Source organism: Panicum virgatum, chromosome 1K, assembly GCF_016808335.1.
Source record: "Panicum virgatum strain AP13 chromosome 1K, P.virgatum_v5, whole genome shotgun sequence".
NCBI lineage: Eukaryota > Viridiplantae > Streptophyta > Magnoliopsida > Poales > Poaceae > Panicum > Panicum virgatum.
In genome coordinates, this window is record NC_053136.1 from 41172532 (window position 1) to 41189758 (window position 17227).

General features: G+C 47.5%; 2 protein-coding genes across 2 annotated transcripts; both read left to right on the forward strand.

The window, feature by feature from the left end:
• The first annotated feature begins 931 nt into the window (after window positions 1–931).
• On the forward strand, window positions 932–2436 carry LOC120708595 (LRR receptor-like serine/threonine-protein kinase FLS2). Its single transcript, XM_039993952.1, has 2 exons — window positions 932–1033; window positions 1293–2436. The coding sequence occupies exon 2, from the start codon at window positions 1305–1307 to the stop codon at window positions 2211–2213; it is 909 nt and encodes a 302-aa protein (XP_039849886.1). The 5' UTR covers window positions 932–1033; window positions 1293–1304; the 3' UTR covers window positions 2214–2436.
• An 11830-nt stretch (window positions 2437–14266) lies between these two features.
• Window positions 14267–16509, forward strand: LOC120708588 (receptor kinase-like protein Xa21). Its single transcript, XM_039993941.1, has 2 exons — window positions 14267–15780; window positions 15879–16509. Exons 1-2 carry the CDS (start codon window positions 15081–15083, stop codon window positions 16247–16249), a joined length of 1071 nt encoding a protein of 356 aa, XP_039849875.1. The 5' UTR covers window positions 14267–15080; the 3' UTR covers window positions 16250–16509.
• The last annotated feature ends 718 nt before the right edge of the window (window positions 16510–17227 follow it).

A 17227-nucleotide genomic window follows, 5' to 3' on the forward strand; every position in this document is an offset into this window, starting at 1 on the left:
GCGCGCGCCTGCCGCATAGGTACGCGCCCACGCCGGCGCCTCGCCGGAGCTCCAGCCGCAGCCTCACGCGTCGGCCGTCTCGCCGGAGCTCGGAACCCTAACCCTACCTCTGTATACCATGTTGATTTGGGGGAAGTTTTCTGGCTTGTGTTTCCCTCCACTCACACACTTCTTTTTATTCCATACTTTCCCACAAAGGTCCTTTACAAATTGAGTAACTATACTATCGGGCCAAGAAATGCTGGCCTCCCGTGAGTTCTGGCCCCACGTGGGGCTGTGCACTGTTCATGCGGGGTCCCACGTACTATTCACGTGGGACCCACGTGGGGCCCACGTATTATTCAGGCGGGACCCATGTACTATTCAGGCGGGACCCACGTGGGACCCATGTACTATTCAGGTGGGACCCACGTGGGGCTCACGATTCTATTAAATTAGTCTCTTTATCTTTAAAAAAAATAATTTCCTTCTATTATTTGACAATACAAAATATATTTAACTACTTCCTACATATAAAAATAATAACTAAACTTTGTATACTATATCTACATGTGGTAGTTGTACTACTTCTTGGGTTTTGATTTCCCTCCGTAAACCCACAAAATATAATTAAACTGTTCATTCATTTCTAATCTTATTTTTTTTCCTACTAAAGTAATTAAACTATACCTACTGACATTAAAAAAATTCCTAAGGAAAAATTACATGTACCTTTATACTATAATGTTTGAGATTGACGCGCTCTCAGACACAAAACTACTATGCCGCTTTACTGTAATTTTTAGATCTAATTCAATACACCGATACAATGTTGCTTCGAACATAGTAACGGATAATATCTTTCTATTAATATTTTAGGTCCACGTTTTTTATACAGGCGCGCGTAGCGCGCCAAGCTGACTAGTATTACATTTACACCAACAAAACCCCCGGGGCCTCGGCCAGCTGAGCATCCAGCTCATTCCTAGTTACAGTTCAAACACCCACTGCCAAGCAAAACGAAGCAGATTGGAAAGGCTGCCGCACAGCAGAGGTACCCCCTCCCCTTCTTCTCGCCCCCCCCCCCCCCCCCCCCCCCCCCTCCTGAAGTCATGATTTGTGCTCCTACATAACTATCCACATTGTGTTGCTACTTTTTATATGGTTTTAGATAGTTACTTGCTGCAACTCTATCCGGTTTCTCAATATTTCCTAGAATTACCTCGGCTTATAGCATGAAGTCATGAACATACGCAGCGTAGCTCCCCTAGTAGTACCTTATCCGCTGCCAACTTTATACTTTATTTTTGCAGGTGACAATTGATATGTTCCTTATGTGTCACTCGATGTTGCTGGCAAAACTCGCCCTGCTTATCGTATTGCCTTTTTTGCTGCTGTGTTATGGAGTTGGCAACGCCCACAGCTCGACTGTTCATGATAACAGAAACGATCTGCGCTCACTGCTAGACTTCAAGCAGAGGATCTGCAACCCATTCGGAGCCATGAACTGGACAACCAGCACCCATTTCTGCCGGTGGAACGGTGTTGTCTGCAGTTCCACGCCACCATATCGCGTCACCGAACTGAACCTCCCTGGCAAAAACCTAGATGGCAATATTTCTTCTGCTCTTGGAAATCTGACCTCCCTTCGCACGCTCGATCTATCCGATAATAGATTCCGTGGCCCCATACCTATTCTTGGCAAACTCCAGCACCTGAACACCCTTTCTCTGGGAGGCAATCTTTTGCAGGGTGATATTACTGAAGCACTCACAAACTGTTCCAAACTAGCCTTTTTGAATCTCACTTCGAACAACCTCAACGGTGTCATTCCTGCTAAAATACGGTCTCTTAGCAATCTAGAGACTATCATCCTTGACAGTAATCATCTAACTGGGGGCATCCCAGTAGCTCAGGGAAACATCACCACTTTACAATTTTTAAGTTTTTCACAAAATCAACTCAATGGAAGAATTCCCCACGAGGTTATGCGAATGCCAAACATAACTTGCTTGTACCTAAACCAAAACAACCTATCAGGCGAGATTCCTGAGGTTTGGCAAATGCCAAACATATTGGAGTTAGACCTAAGCGTAAATAACCTATCAGGAAGAATCCCGCAAGATCTATCTAATGTATCTTCTCTTCAGGCCTTATCCTTGGCAGCCAATATGCTAGGCAACACATTGCCGTCTAACATTGGAGATGCTCTACCGAATCTCACGATTCTATAATTGGGAAGCAACCATTTCGACGGTCACATTCCAGTTTCCATAGGAAATCCTCCATGTCTGGAAGCGATAGACCTATCAAATAATTATTTCACTGGTCAGATCCCAAACTCTTTGGGAAACCTTGCAGAGCTGTCTTATCTTAACCTTGGGCGAAACATGCTTCAATCAACAGACAATGAAGGCTGGGAATTCCTTCGAGCCCTGGGAAATTGCAGTTCGCTAACTGAATTTTCATTGTCTAGTAATAAGCTACAGGGAGCCTGTAACATCCCAGTTTTCATCATTATTGAGGGGAGTGTTGAAATATAAAATGCAAACTTCTAGAATGTTCTATAAAAATAAGGATAAACCATGTCATAATTTTGTTTACCATGACAAGGTTCTAGAATGCTCCACAAGAATCATAAGAAGACATGAAGCTTGGATATTTTCTTGTCATGGTAAAATTAAGAATTTTCAAAAAATAGATATTTGTAGGAAACTTCCTAGAGTGTGACATATGTCACTCATCCAAGAGGGTATGAGTGCCTATATAAGGAGGGTGCCACCCCTTGCCATGCCATACTACTCCACTCCATCCCACACACATCCAAGGGCATGGTAGAAGTGAGCATAGATAGAGTGTGCTAGGTTAGCCACCACAATGTGTGTGTTCCTTTATAACTTTGTTGCTCCAATAAGGTAAGTGTCTTTATAAGTGTTAGTCTTCCGGTTAAGCTTAGTACTTGGTGTATAAGTTGTGATCCATCGAAAGTTGGCTCTATCACCCGGGATCACAAAAGGGTCTGAGCTTCATCGAAGGTTGGCTCTGCCACCCGGAAGCCAGCTTCATCTATTGGTAGGTTCTGCCTCCCGGAAGCAAAAGGCGGCTCTGCCGTCAAAAGGACCCGATACACTAAGTACTAGAAGCTGACCGACTCTGAAGTGAGTTGGTGTAGATCCTCAACTTAGTAGGGCCACCTCAATTTCCAACAATCACTAAAATAAAACTTAGGTTGCAATTAAACTAGTAACGTAAAATAATACTAACGTTATATGAGGCATTACATAATTACTAGGCAAACTATTTTATACTCTTGCCTTGCGTTAGTACATTCGTTCCCTCCAGTAACCAGCATACGCATGCTTGCACCTACGACGAAAATCATCTCGTCTTCATAGAAGCCTCTCGAGTCACCGTACCACACAATAATTCCCAGACAATCATGACAACGCCTACCTCCTTCGCCATAACTTCATCATTCCCTGGAAGCCACAGAGTACCCACACCATTGACCTTGAAATGACCCGTCATGGCAGCACCCACCTCGCCATAAATTGGGGTCGCCACGCATAGTGCCAGCCGAGATTTTTCCGCCGCGCGAACCGCCTCACCCGCGCCCACACAGCAGCACGGCCCCCTCCCTGCCGTCCTCACCCGCGCTCGCTCTCGCTCGCGCACGCGCGACACGCCAGCCCCACGACGGGACCGCGCACTGCCGCCAGCACCACGCAATGCCGCCCACCCCCGCATCCCCACCTCGCCCACGCCACTGCAGCGTCCTCGCTGGCTTTGCCGCCTCGACGCTCGCGCCTTCAGCGCTGCCACTGTTCGCGTTGATGACGAGCTACCGCAGCCCACGCCGTCGCCCGTCCTTGCGCAACGCCGCTGCTGCTCTCCTCGCCTATAAAAGGAGCGAGGCCGTGACGAGCCCCGTCACCAGCCCAAGCACACCGAGCCGCTTCGCTCCGCCAGCTGAACCACTCCTCCCGAGCCCAGCTCACTCACGAGACGAAGCTCCAACAATTGGCCCTCTTCCTCGAGCTGTTCCGCGCCAAGGTGAGATGGCAGGCAGCTCCCCCGACCATTAACTCCACAATACTAATAAAGGCCCAAAACACCCACCAGGCCGTAAGCACTTAATCCAAATCATTCTACCAACCAATACTGTAAACTCTATATCTCCTTCATATCAACTCCTTTTCACGTTACTCTTTTTCCTAAACTCTCCTCAAATCATATACTATCTATTCCTCCTATTTTCATCTCCATTTGAGCTTATTTTATAGCTTGCTTGTGTTTGTTTGCCGGTTGTGCCGTTTTCGCCCGTAGATCACGGAGTGACCGAGGAGGAGCCTGCCAAGGAGTACGAAGGCCAGTACCACGAGCCGGAGCCAGAAGACCCGTACCGCGAGCAGGAAGCCGCTGCCGCCGACGCGTACATAAGTGAAGGCAAGTTTCATCGACCCCTACGTGAGCGGTTGCATCCATGTGAGGACGTTTAGCTGTACCATGGGTCTAGGATCGATTACATATACCAGTACTTGAGTGATTGAGTGTGCTCATGCATGCATTTGAGTAGTCATGCATATCCAGAGCTGAGACTAGGATACGAAGGGATCTGGCTGAGACCAGGGCAGCTGGGTGTGCTGGAGCCGGCGCTACCGTGGTGGTAGACTGGCGGGTGAGTGCTACCGTGGTGGTAGGCTCGAGTAGGTATGTTGAGGGATGGTTGCTGCCTTGGTGAACCATAAGGACCGAGTTATTTTGACATCTCACCTAGCTTACTTTAGTACGACCACAGGTTCCGGTATGGGCCGGACTTAGCCTAATCCCACTGGTTAGCCTGACGGTCGCAGGGATGGTTTACGGGTATAGACCATTGGGGTCAGGGCCCGAGGGTTTGTGCGGCCGGGCTTGGGCGTGACCACGGCTAGGTGTCGGCTATGTCGGTTGTCCGTTCGGGCAGTCGAGCATGTGGGTACAGTGTACGACCTTTGCAGAGTGTATAATCCATTCGAATGGTCCGTGTCCACGGTATGGACAGGCTACGGTGTGGTCCTGACAACTAGTGAGCTACCTACTGTGGATTGTGTCGGGAAGGGTTGCAGACCATTAGTTGCATTGCTAATGCATTGTGCTTAATGTGCGTCGTGCATGTCATTCCCCTCCCGTAGGGTGAGGTGGAACTTGCTGAGTACTTTTGTACTCAACCCTTGTTGATTTTTCTCCAGAGAATCCTAACTTTATGCCAGAAGACTACGAGTAGATCGTGTCCGCACCCAAGCTGATCGAGTGGAGCCGTGATGGATGAAGAGCTAGTCCTGCATGTCGTTATGCTAATTGTTATCCTATGGTTGTTCTGTGTAGCTTTGTGTTCTCACTTTACTCCTCATGTACGTGTTAAATAAAGCTCTGTATGACTCTGGACTCCACTTGATGTAACATGTATTGTGCTGGAGACTTAATTCGGTAAATAATACATGGTTTAGCCTTGATCTTCGGGTCGGGGTGCTTCAGGTGGTATCAGAGCCATGCTTGGCTGTAGGACACGAACCGGTAGTGAATGATGACCGTAGGAGCCCTAGGATGGTCAATCCTTGAAACCCTATTACTCCTTAAACTTTATCATTGTCATGCTAACCCTACCCTTGAAAATCAGATGGCTGATGACTGGACCACCACCTACTGCATCAACGAAGATGGATTCCCCAGAGTGCTTTATGCTGCCACGGTGCGACTTGGTATTCCGGAACGTCCGGAGTACGTGGGTCGCGAGTTCATGGAGCATGGCACCGAAAGCTATGAGGTCACCATCCATATTGGCGCCAGTGATAAGTACTTAGAGATGCAACCCTGGAGCGTCACCACCACTAGAGCCCGTATGCCTGACACCATTCAACTTGCAGCTCGCAAGGCGCTGCGGTACCTGTGCCAGATGTTTGAATGGCACTTGGGTTCCACTCCCATGAAGTACTTTCCACCGCTGGATCGTAGCCGTCCTACTTGGGCGGCAAGGATCCGCAACCTGGAGAGCCCCGCAGGGACAGAGAAGAACCCCACAGTTATCGCCATGTCTGGCTATTTGCTTAGCCTCGACGATTTGTGTGACCAACTGCATCAGCGTGTGACAGATTTAATCCAGCGTGCTGAGGGAGCGGAGTCCTGTTGGCGTAGGGCTAAACTGGCCGTAGCCCAGGCAGAAGCCCGAGCAGCCGAAGCTGAAAGCCGCCTTGATATGGCCGAAGAGAACCTTAGGGAGCAGGCAGATCGCCACAGTCAGCTCCTTAGGGGTGTCTACCTAGTGGACCGTGCCAAGCGCAAGGAACGCCATCCCAGGACTGCCGCGGAGCCGCCAATCCTAGAGGGAATTCCGCTGTGTTCCTCGTCCCAACCACGCAGGAGGATTTGTGAATCAGTGCCGCCCACGCCTCCCGCGTCTCCCCGAGATCCCGGAAACAGTGACCCCGAAGACCGTGTTGTAGGGTTCAGTAGTCGAGTTGTCCCCGCCGACCCTTAAAAGTCGAGCCGCGTTATTGTAATCCGTCGTGTCATGTATCCCTGCTTGTTTGAATGAATGCTTGTGTGGTGCTTGAATGATTCGTTTGTGTTGTGTGCTATTATATATACAAATCTACCCCAGTAATAAATTAGGAGAGCCACCTAATCTTACCTTATCCCTCCTTGACCGCAGATGTCCCGTCGTTCGAGCCGAGTCCAGGGACTCCATGCTCAGGAAGACGGTGATGAGGTCAACCCGAGAAACCAAGCCCCTCTGAATGTAGCCCCAAAAGCACCAGAAAATGGACACCTACCGCCGCCACCTCCCCGTGCCCCAGCACCCATTGATCTGGCAGCCATATTACAGCAGCAGAACCAACTCCTCCAAGTTCTTGTGACCACTCTCACAGCCCAAGCTCAAGGCAATCCTGGCAACAATAGACCTGCAATGCATCATAATGGCAATGGCTGCAGAATTGCAGATTCAACCGCTTGCAGCCACCTAAGTTTGGAGGATCTGATAACCCTATTGAGGCAAATGATTGGCTACGAGAGATTGAAATGAAGCTCGAAGTGGTCCATGCAGATGATAGACAAAGTTTTGCTCGCAGTACAACAGTTAAGGGGACCAGCCCTTGCTTGGTGGCAGAGTTACCGGGAAATAAATGAAAACGCTAACGAGATGGTATGGGCTGACTTTGTCAAGATCTTCAGAGAACATCACATTCCCAGCAGTGTTATGAAGCTCAAGAGGGATGAGTTCAGAAAGCTTCGTCAAGGTGGTATGGCTGTGACAGAGTATCTTCATAAGTTCACAGAGTTGTCTCGTTATGCACCAGAGGATATCAATGATGACGAGAAAAAGCAAGAAGCTTTTCTTGGTGGGCTTAACCCTGAAATCAGGACCTTGGTTGAAGTCACCACGCACAGTGACTTCAATGCCATGGTCAACAGGGCTATCACCACCGAGAGAAACAGGAAGGTATAACTCAGTGAGCGCAAACGTCGGTTTGAAAGCAAAAAGGCCCAGCAGTTGGAGAAGTTCTAGAGGACTCAGTATCCGGTTCACTCAGGTCAGAGGAGCCAGGGTGCCTTCTCATTCAAGGTGCACCCCGGTTCTTTCCAGAAGCCAGCTCAGTCAGCTCCAGTTGTGAAGACCCAAAGTACCTACCGCACCCAGCAGTCTGTTGGAAGTCAAGTGACCAATGTGAGGACTTGTTTCCACTGCCATGAAGCTGGACACTTCAAGGCCAACTGCCCGTATCTCAGCCAGCCCGTCCCTTATATTTTCTCCAACTCGGTTCAAGGACCAAAGCAGCCGACCGAAGCCAACCGTGCAGCACCAGCTAGGAGCCAACAGCAGTCCTTCGGCAAGGCAAAGGTGAACCATGTGTATGTTGAAGAAGCAGAAGATGCACCAGGAGTGATTTTTGGTGAGTGTCTGGTCCAATCAGCTCTAGCCTCAGTGCTTTTTGATTCTGGAGCATCGCATTCCTTTATATCCTCCCACTTTGTGGAAAAGCATGATATACCTACTATAGCCCTTAAGAGGCCACTAATGACCTGTTCCCCTGAGGTCATATACCATGCCACTTAGGTGTCTTAGATATCCCTATAAACCTAAGTGGGGTAGTATTCCTTGCCAATCTAGTAGTCCTTTCTTCCAAAGGGATAGATGTCATACTCGGTATGGACTGGCTCACCAAGCACCGCGGAAACATAGCCTGTGCTGAGAGAGCAGTGACAGTCACCAACCACCAAGGGATTACAATCACATGCCTAATCCAGCCTAGCCTGTCAGACTCCATGGTGAACCACATCCGAGCAGAATCCCCAGAAGATGTTCCAGTAGTTCGGGAGTTCGCAGATGTGTTCCCGGATGAATTACCCGGTAGGCCTCCAGAAAGAGATGTAGAGTTCACTATTGACTTAGTCCCTGGAACCAAGCCTATAGCAAAGAATGCCTATCGGTTAGCAGCCCCAAAGCTTGCCGAGTTGAAGAAGCAGCTTGAAGAGCTTCAACAAAAGGGATTTATTAGACCCGCTGCTTCTCCGTGGGGAGCCCCAGTGCTCTTTGTGAAGAAGAAAGATGGAAGCATGAGACTTTGTGTGGACTACCATGATCTGAATGCAGTCACCATCAAGAACAAGTACCCTCTGCCTCGGATTGATGACCTGTTTGATCAGCTGAAGGGAGCTAAGTTCTTCTCCAAGATAGATCTGAGGTCAGGTTATCATCAGCTCAGAGTGCGACAAGATAACATCTCTAAGACAGCCTTCAGGACCCGTTATGGCCAGTATGAGTTCACAGTGATGCCTTTTGGTCTGACTAAGGCTCCTGCCTTTTTCATGACTCTCATGAATAAGGTGTTTATGGAGGAGTTAGATCGGTTTGTCGTGGTATTCATAGATGACATACTGGTCTACTCTAAGAGTGCTGAGGAGCATGGACAACACCTCAGAGTTGTGCTGCGAAAGCTCAGAAAACACCAGTTGTATGCCAAGTTTAGTAAGTGTGAATTCTGGTTGCAGATAGTCAGTTTTTTGGGTCATGTCTTAACAGCTGAAGGTGTTGAAGTGGACCCAGAAAAGGTCAAGGCAGTATCAGAATGGAAGCAACCAACCTCAGCCTCGGAGATCAGGAGTTTCTTGGGATTAGCCGGATATTACCGGAGATTCATCGAAGGTTTCTCTAAGATAGCCCGGCCTATGACCGAGTTACTCCGGAAGGACACGAAGTTTGTCTGGTCTGAAGCTTGCGAGAGAAGTTTTCAAGAGTTGAAGAGGCGACTAACTTCTGCCCTAGTGCTAGTCTTGCCAGATAATCAGAAGAGCTTTGTCATTTATTGCGACGCATCCCGACAAGGATTGGGTTGTGTGCTTATGCAAGAAGGAAGAGTTGTAGCTTATGCCTCAAGACAGTTGAGAACACATGAGCAGAACTACCCCACCCATGACTTGGAGTTAGCTATAGTGGTGCATGCCCTCAAGATTTGGAGACATTATCTAATCAGGAACAAGTGTGAAATCTACACGGATCATAAGAGCCTGAAGTACATTTTCACCCAGTCAGATCTCAACCTTAGACAGAGAAGATGGTTGGAGTTGATCAAAGACTATGATTTGGAAATTCATTACCACCCTGGAAAAGCTAATGTGGTGGCTGATGCGCTCAGTCGTAAGGCGTATTGCCATCACCTAGTTACGCAAGCCCCAGAGCTGAGTGAAGAAATGAGGAAGTTGAACCTAAGGGTTATACGCCGCTCCTGCAACCACAATCTTAGTGTTCATCCCATCCTGGATGACCAGATCAAGGAAGCTCAGATGGATGATGAAAGATTGGTATGGATTAAAGATTGCAACAGTGAAGGCAAAGCCCCAGATTTCAGGATAGATAAGGATGGAGTCTTGTGGTTCAAGAAAAGATTATGTGTGCCTAAGCAAGGTCATTTTCGCAGAACCATCTTGGATAAAGCCCATAACTCCACTTATTCCATTCACCCCGGCACTACGAAAATGTACTTGGACCTTAAGGATAAGTATTGGTGGAATGGTATGAAGGGGGATATCGCTCGATTCGTCGCTCATTGTGATGTGTGCAAAAGGGTTAAGGCAGTGCACCAGAAGCCCAGTGGATTACTTCAGCCATTGCGATTCCAGTATGGAAATGGGATGAAGTTAGTATGGATTTTATCACCGGCCTACCAAGAACCCAGAGTGGTCATGACTCAGTTTGGGTAATTGTCGATCGACTCACTAAAGTGGCACACTTCATCCCAGTGCGTACCAATTATGGAGGTGATAAATTAGCCAAGTTATATATTGAGCGTATTGTGAAGTTGCATGGAGTACCTAAGAGGATTGTGTCAGATAGAGGCACCCAGTTCACTTCGAGATTCTGGAGCAGGTTACATGAAGCACTTGGTACAAAGTTGGACTTCAATTCAGCCTATCATCCTCAGACTAATGGCCAGACTGAAAGAATTAATAAGATCCTTGAAGACATGCTAAGAGCCTGTGTTCTTACTTATGGCAAAAATTGGGAAGACAGTTTGCCATATGCGGAGTTCTCTTACAACAACAGCTACCAGTCCAGTTTGAAGATGTCGCCATTTGAAGCCATCTACGGGAGGAAGTGTCGCACACCTCTCATGTGGACCGAAGTCGGTGACCGCATTATTGAGGGCCCAGATTTTATTAAAGAAGCAGAAGACAAGATAGCAGAAATCAGAGAGAATCTAAAGGCAGCTCAATCCCGCCAGAAAAGTTATGCCGATAAAAGAAGACGTACTCTCAGCTTCGAAGTTGGAGACTATGTGTACCTTAAAGTTTCCCCAATTCGCGGCACACGCAGATTCCAGGTACGAGGAAAGTTGGCTCCACGTTACATTGGACGTTTCCCAATTATCAAGAAAGTGGGAGCAGTAGCCTATAAGCTTCAGTTGCCAGCAGAGATGTCAGATGTGCACGATGTATTCCATGTGTCCCAACTCAAAAAGTGTCTGCGAGTACCAGAAGAGCAAGTGGCCCTAGAGACAATCGACCTGCAGGATGATCTCAGATATCAAGAGGTACCAGTAAAAATTCTGGACACTGTGACGTGAAGAACCCGCAACTCAGAAGTCAGGATTTGCCGAGTTCAGTGGAGCAGGCATTCGGAAGCAGAAGCAACTTGGGAGAGAGAAGACGCGCTCCGAGCCGAGTTCCCCAGTCTCTTTAGTAGTGAAGCTGAATCTCGGGGACGAGATTCAACCTAAGTGGGGTAGGTTTGTAACATCCCAGTTTTCATCACTATTGAGGGGGAGTGTTGAAATATACAATGCAAACTTCTAGAAGGTTCTATAAAAATAAGGATAAACCATGGCATAATTTTGTTCACCATGACAAGGTTCTAGAATGCTCCACAAGAATCATAAGAAGACATGAAGCTTAGATATTTTCTTGTCATGGTAAAATTTAGAATTGTCTAAAAATAGATATTTGTAGGGAACTTTCTAGAGTGCGACATGTGTCACTCATCCAAGAGGGTATGGGTGCCTATATAAGGAGGGTGCCACCCCTTGCCATGCCATACTACTCCACTCCATCCCACACACATCCAAGGGCATGGTAGAAGTGAGCATAGGTAGAGTGTGCTAGGTTAGCCACCACAAGGTGTGTGTTCCTTTGTAACTTTGTTGCTCCAATAAGGTAAGTGTCTTTATAAGTGTTAGTCTTCCGGTTAAGCTTAGTACTTAGTGTATAAGTTGTGATCCATCGAAGGTTGGCTCTGTCACCCGGGATCACAAAAGTGTCTGAGCTTCATCGAAGGTTGGCTCTGCCACCCGGAAGCCAGCTTCATATGTTGGTAGGCTCTGCCTCCCGGAAGCAAAAGGCGGCTCTGCCGTCAAAAGGACCCGGTACACTAAGTACTAGAAGCTGACCGACTCTAAAGTGAGTTGGTGTAGATCCTCAACTTAGTAGGGCCACCTCAATTTCCAACAATCACTAAAATAAAACTTAGGTTGCAATTAAACTAGTAACGTAAAATAATACTAACGTTATATGAGGCATTACATAATTACTAGGCAAACTATTTTATACTCTTGCCTTGCGTTAGTACATTTGTTCCCTCCAGTAACCAGCATACGCATGCTTGCACCTACGACAAAAATCATCTCGTCTCCATAGAAGCCTCTCGAGTCACCGTACCATGCCATAATTCCCAGACAATCATGACAGCGCCTACCTCCTTCGCCATAACTTCATCATTCCCTGGAAGCCACAGAGTACCCACACCATTGACCTTGAAATGACCCGTCATGGCAGCACCCACCTCGCCATAAATCGGGGTCGCCACGCACAGTGCCGGCCGAGATTTTTCCGCCATGCGAACCGCCTCACCCGCGCCCACACAGCAGCCCGGCCCCCTCCCTGCCGTCCTCACCCGCGCTCGCTCTCGCTCGCGCACACGCGACATGCCGGCCCCACGACGGGACCACGCACTGCCGCCAGCACGACGCCATGCCGCCCACCCCCGTGTCCCCACCTCGCCCACGCCGCTGCAGCGTCCTCGCCGGCTTTGTGGCCTCGACGCTCGCGCCTTCAGTGCTGCCACTGTTCGCGTTGATGTCGAGCTGCCGCAGCCCACGCCGTCGCCCGTCCTTGCGCAATGCCGCTGCTGCTCTCCTCGCCTATAAAAGGAGCGAGGCCGTGACGAGCCCCGTCACCAGCCCAAGCACAACGAACCACTTCGCTCCGCTAGCTGAACCACTCCTCCCGAGCCCAGCTCACTCACGAGACGAAGCTCCAACAATTGGCCCTCTTCCTCGAGCTGTTCCGCACCAAGGTGAGATGGCAGGCAGCTCCCCCGACCATTAACTCCACAATACTAATAAAGGCCCAAAACACCCACCAGGCCGTGAGCACTTAATCCAAATCATTCTACCAACCAATACTGTAAACTCAATATCTCCTTCATATCAACTCCTTTTCATGTAACTCTTTTTCCTAAACTCTCCTCAAATCATATACTATCTATTCCTCCTATTTTCATCTTCATTTGAGCTTATTTTATAGCTTGCTTGTGTTTGTTTGCCGGTTGTGCCGTTTTCGCCCGTAGATCACGGAGTGACCGAGGAGGAGCCTGCTAATGAGTACGAAGGCCAGTACCGCGAGCCGGATCCAGAAGACATGTACCGCGAGCAGGAAGCCGCCGCCGCCGATGCGTACTTAAGCGAAGGCAAGTTTCATCGACCCCTACGTGAGCGGTTGCATCCATGTGAGGACGTTTAGCTGTTGCCTAGGTCTAGGATCGATTACATATACTAGTACTTGAGTGATTGAGTGTACTCATGCATGCATCTGAGTAGTCATGCATATCCAGAGCTGAGACTAGGATACGAAGGGATCTGGCTGAGACCAGGGCAGCTGGGTGTGCTGGAGCCGGCGCTACCGTGGTGGTAGACTGGCGGGTGAGTGCTATCGTGGTGGTATACTCGAGTTGGTATGTTGAGGGATGGTTGCTGCCCAGGTGAACCATAAGGACCGAGTTGTTTTGACATCTCACCTAGCTTACTTTAGTACGACCACAGGTTCCGGTATGGGCCGGACTTAGCCTAATCCCACTGGTTAGCCTGACGGTCGCAGGGATGGTTTACGGGTATAGACCATTGGGGTCAGGGCCCGAGGGTTTGTGCGGTCGGGCTGGGGCGTGACCACGGCTGGGTGTCGGCTATGTCGGTTGTCCGTTCGGGCAGTCGAGCGTGTGGGTACAGTGTACGACCTCTGCAGAGTGTATAATCCATTCGAATGGTCCGTGTCCACGGTATGGACAGGCTACGGTGTGGTCCTGACAACTAGTGAGCTACCTACTGTGGGTTGTGTTGGGAAGGGTTGCATACCATTAGTTGCATTGCTAATGCATTGTGCTTAATGTGCGTCGTGCATGTCATTCCTCTCCCGTAGGATGAGGTGGAACTTTCTGAGTACTTTTGTACTTAACCCTTGTTGATTTTTCTCCAGAGGATCCTGACTTTATGCCAGAAGACTACGAGTAGATCGTGTCCGCACCCAAGCTGATCGAGTGGAGCCGTGATGGATGAAGAGCTAGTCCTGCATGTTGTTATGCTAGTTGTTATCCTATGGTTGTTCTGTATAGCTTTGTGTTGTCACTTTACTCCTTATGTACGTGTTAAATAAAGCTCTGTATGACTCTGGACTCCACTTGATGTAACATGTATTGTGCCGGAGACTTAATTCGGTAAATAATACATGGTTTAGCCTTGATCTTCGGGTCGGGGCGCTTCAGAGCCATACCAAATTCTGTTGTGAATCTATCCACCAGCCTTACACGTCTGCTAATGTCTGACAACATCCTATCAGGAATAGTTCCCCCAAGCATTGGAAAGCTTAGTGCCTTGATTCAACTATCACTAGATCAGAACAATCTTACCGGTACAGTTGAAGAATGGGTCGGAAATATGACAAAACTAGAACGTTTAAATCTCCAATCAAACAGCTTCGTCGGGACAATTCCACCTTCCATTGGTCATCTTACACAGTTGACACATTTATTTCTTGCTGAAAATCAATTCACTGGGTTTATACCAAATAGCCTGGGAAACCTTAAACAAATGTTGACACTGGACCTAAGCTATAACAATTTCCAAGGGAGCATACCTGTTGAGTTTGGTAACTTGCAGACAACTTACCACATTAGATCTTTCGTCCAACAGACTTAGTGGTGAAATTCCTGATACTATGGGTCAATTTCAACAGATATATGCCATCCGAATGGACCAAAATGTTCTTAAAGGAAACATTCCGATTACCTTCAGCAATCTAAAGAGCTTGACCAAACTGAATCTTTCCCATAACAATTTGTCAGGTCCTGTCCCAGCTTGTCTAAAAGATCTAGAGTCTCTCACTAAACTGGATCTATCTTTCAATAATTTTCAGGGAGAAATACCAAGAGATGGTGCATTCAATAATGCCACAATTGTTTCACTCAGTGGCAACCCAGGACTGTGCGGAGGATCCATGGATTTGCATGAACCTTCATGCCATGTTGTTTATAGAAGAGAATAAATTATCTTATTGAAATACTGGTCCCTATATTTGGATTCATGTCACTTATAATGCTGATTTACATTACAATCCACAGGAAGAAGCATGCACCAAGAAGGCCAGACTTATTGTTGCTTTCTTTTGGCAAGAAATTTCCTAGAGTTACTTACAAGGATCTAGCTCATGCTACAGGGAACTTCTCAGAGTCCAACCTAATTGGAAGAGGAGGCTGCGGTTCAGTATACAGAGGGAAGTTAACTCAAGCTAAAATCAAGGTTGCTATTAAGGTTTTTAACCTTGAGATAAAATTTGCAGACAAAAGTTTTATTTCAGAATGTGAGGCTTTAAGAACCATTCGGCATCGTAATCTTCTTCCTACACTAACTGCATGTTCAACGATAGACAATAGTGGTAATGATTTCAAAGCCCTAATTTATGAGTTCATGCCCAATGGGAATTTGGATACATGGTTGCACAATAAACGTGGTGGTGTAGCTCTAAAACTTTTGGGGTTACCTCAGAGAATAAGCATAGCAAATGACATAGCTGATGCATTGGCCTATTTGCACCATGACTGTGCAAGACCTATTGTCCACTGTGATCTGAAACCAACTAATATCCTTCTTGATGATGACATGAATGCAAATTTGGGAGACTTTGGCATTGCAAGTCCCATTGATTCCAGGTCCAAAGCAGTTGGACATTCAGCTTGTAGTAGTTCCCTTGCTGTGATGGGAACTATAGGGTATATTGCTCCAGGTACACAAATATATAAAATGTCGCCATCTCCTGTATTTTATTTGTATAAATGCAATCTGTTATGCACACAATGATTGTTCTTCTCCCCTATTTTTCAGAGTATGCTCAAATTGTTCATTCATCAACCTGTGGGGATGTTTATAGTTTCGGAGTAGTACTTCTGGAGATGATCATAGGCAAAAGACCAACTGATTCTATGTTTGATGGTGGGCTCAGCATTAACAGCTTTGTGGAGAGGAATTTTCCAGATCAAGTGTTTCATATCATTGACATTCATCTCCAAGAAGAATGCAAGGGCTTCATTAAAGCAACATCAGTAACAGAAAACAAGGTCTATCAATGCGTGCTGTCTCTCGTGCAAGTTGCTCTTGCTTGCACGCATCCATTCCCAAGGGATAGAATGAACATGAGAGAAGTATCCATTAACTTGCATGCAATCAGAAAGTCATATGTTGCAGCGACAAAGTGAAAGGAAGCCATGGTTCACTAGATCTTGTGTAATTACTAATTAGCTTGTGGAATGTGGAGTTGTGTTGTCTTTGAATGCAATTGGCATAAAAATGGCAAATCGGGCATGAGTAGAATGCTGAAATTGATGAACTACCATGCTAAAAAGCCATACGTGGTGAAAAGACAAGAGTATGTTATGTACTAGTACTACCAGATCATACTAAAATTTGTGTTTTGAACATTTAGAAATTGAGAAAGAACAAAAGATTCCATAAAGTATCTCAGATCGCTTTGATGGGTAAGTGACTGTAGTATTAGGTGAATTCCTAGTCTCCTAGACAACTTGGTATGGCGCTCAACACATAATGCACACCACATATCAGATTACATGGGGCGACCTCCCTAATGAGGGATCCAACTGCAAGTCTGCAAGCGTGTGACCTAATAGAGCTGAAGAGCATATCGAATCCCTTTCATCCAAATCTCAAAGTACAGACTACAGTTATCACCTACAATTTTACTTTGCAGTGTAAGGGCAAATGAGAGCCTTCGCATACCGTTCAAGAGGCTGCCGGTCGGCTGCGCGCTGGTCCGTGCCCTTCGCGCCGCCACCCTCACATGACGCGCGCCGCCGCCGCAGCGCCGCGCCTGCACGCTTGCAGCGACAGAGTTCTATATCATCAGGATTCCGGAAGCGTTACGGCGTTTGTTGAGTTAGGCCGGACCGCCAGAGAGAGGTCGTCCTCTTGGTTGCCAGGGCAGGCCGGTAACTATCTCTAGACCGGGCCGAGGAGTACATGAAGAGGAATTTTTTATTTTTATATTATTTTTTTCGGATTTGTCAAAAATATATACTTTAATTTTTTTTTTGCAAATTTGTCATTCTGCCGCCAGTTCATCTGGCGGAAGGGAGTTACCGCCAGATGAACCGGCGGTAAGTGAGCTGGGCCACGGCCCATTCAAGATACCGCCGGATCATCCGGCGATAAGACCTTCC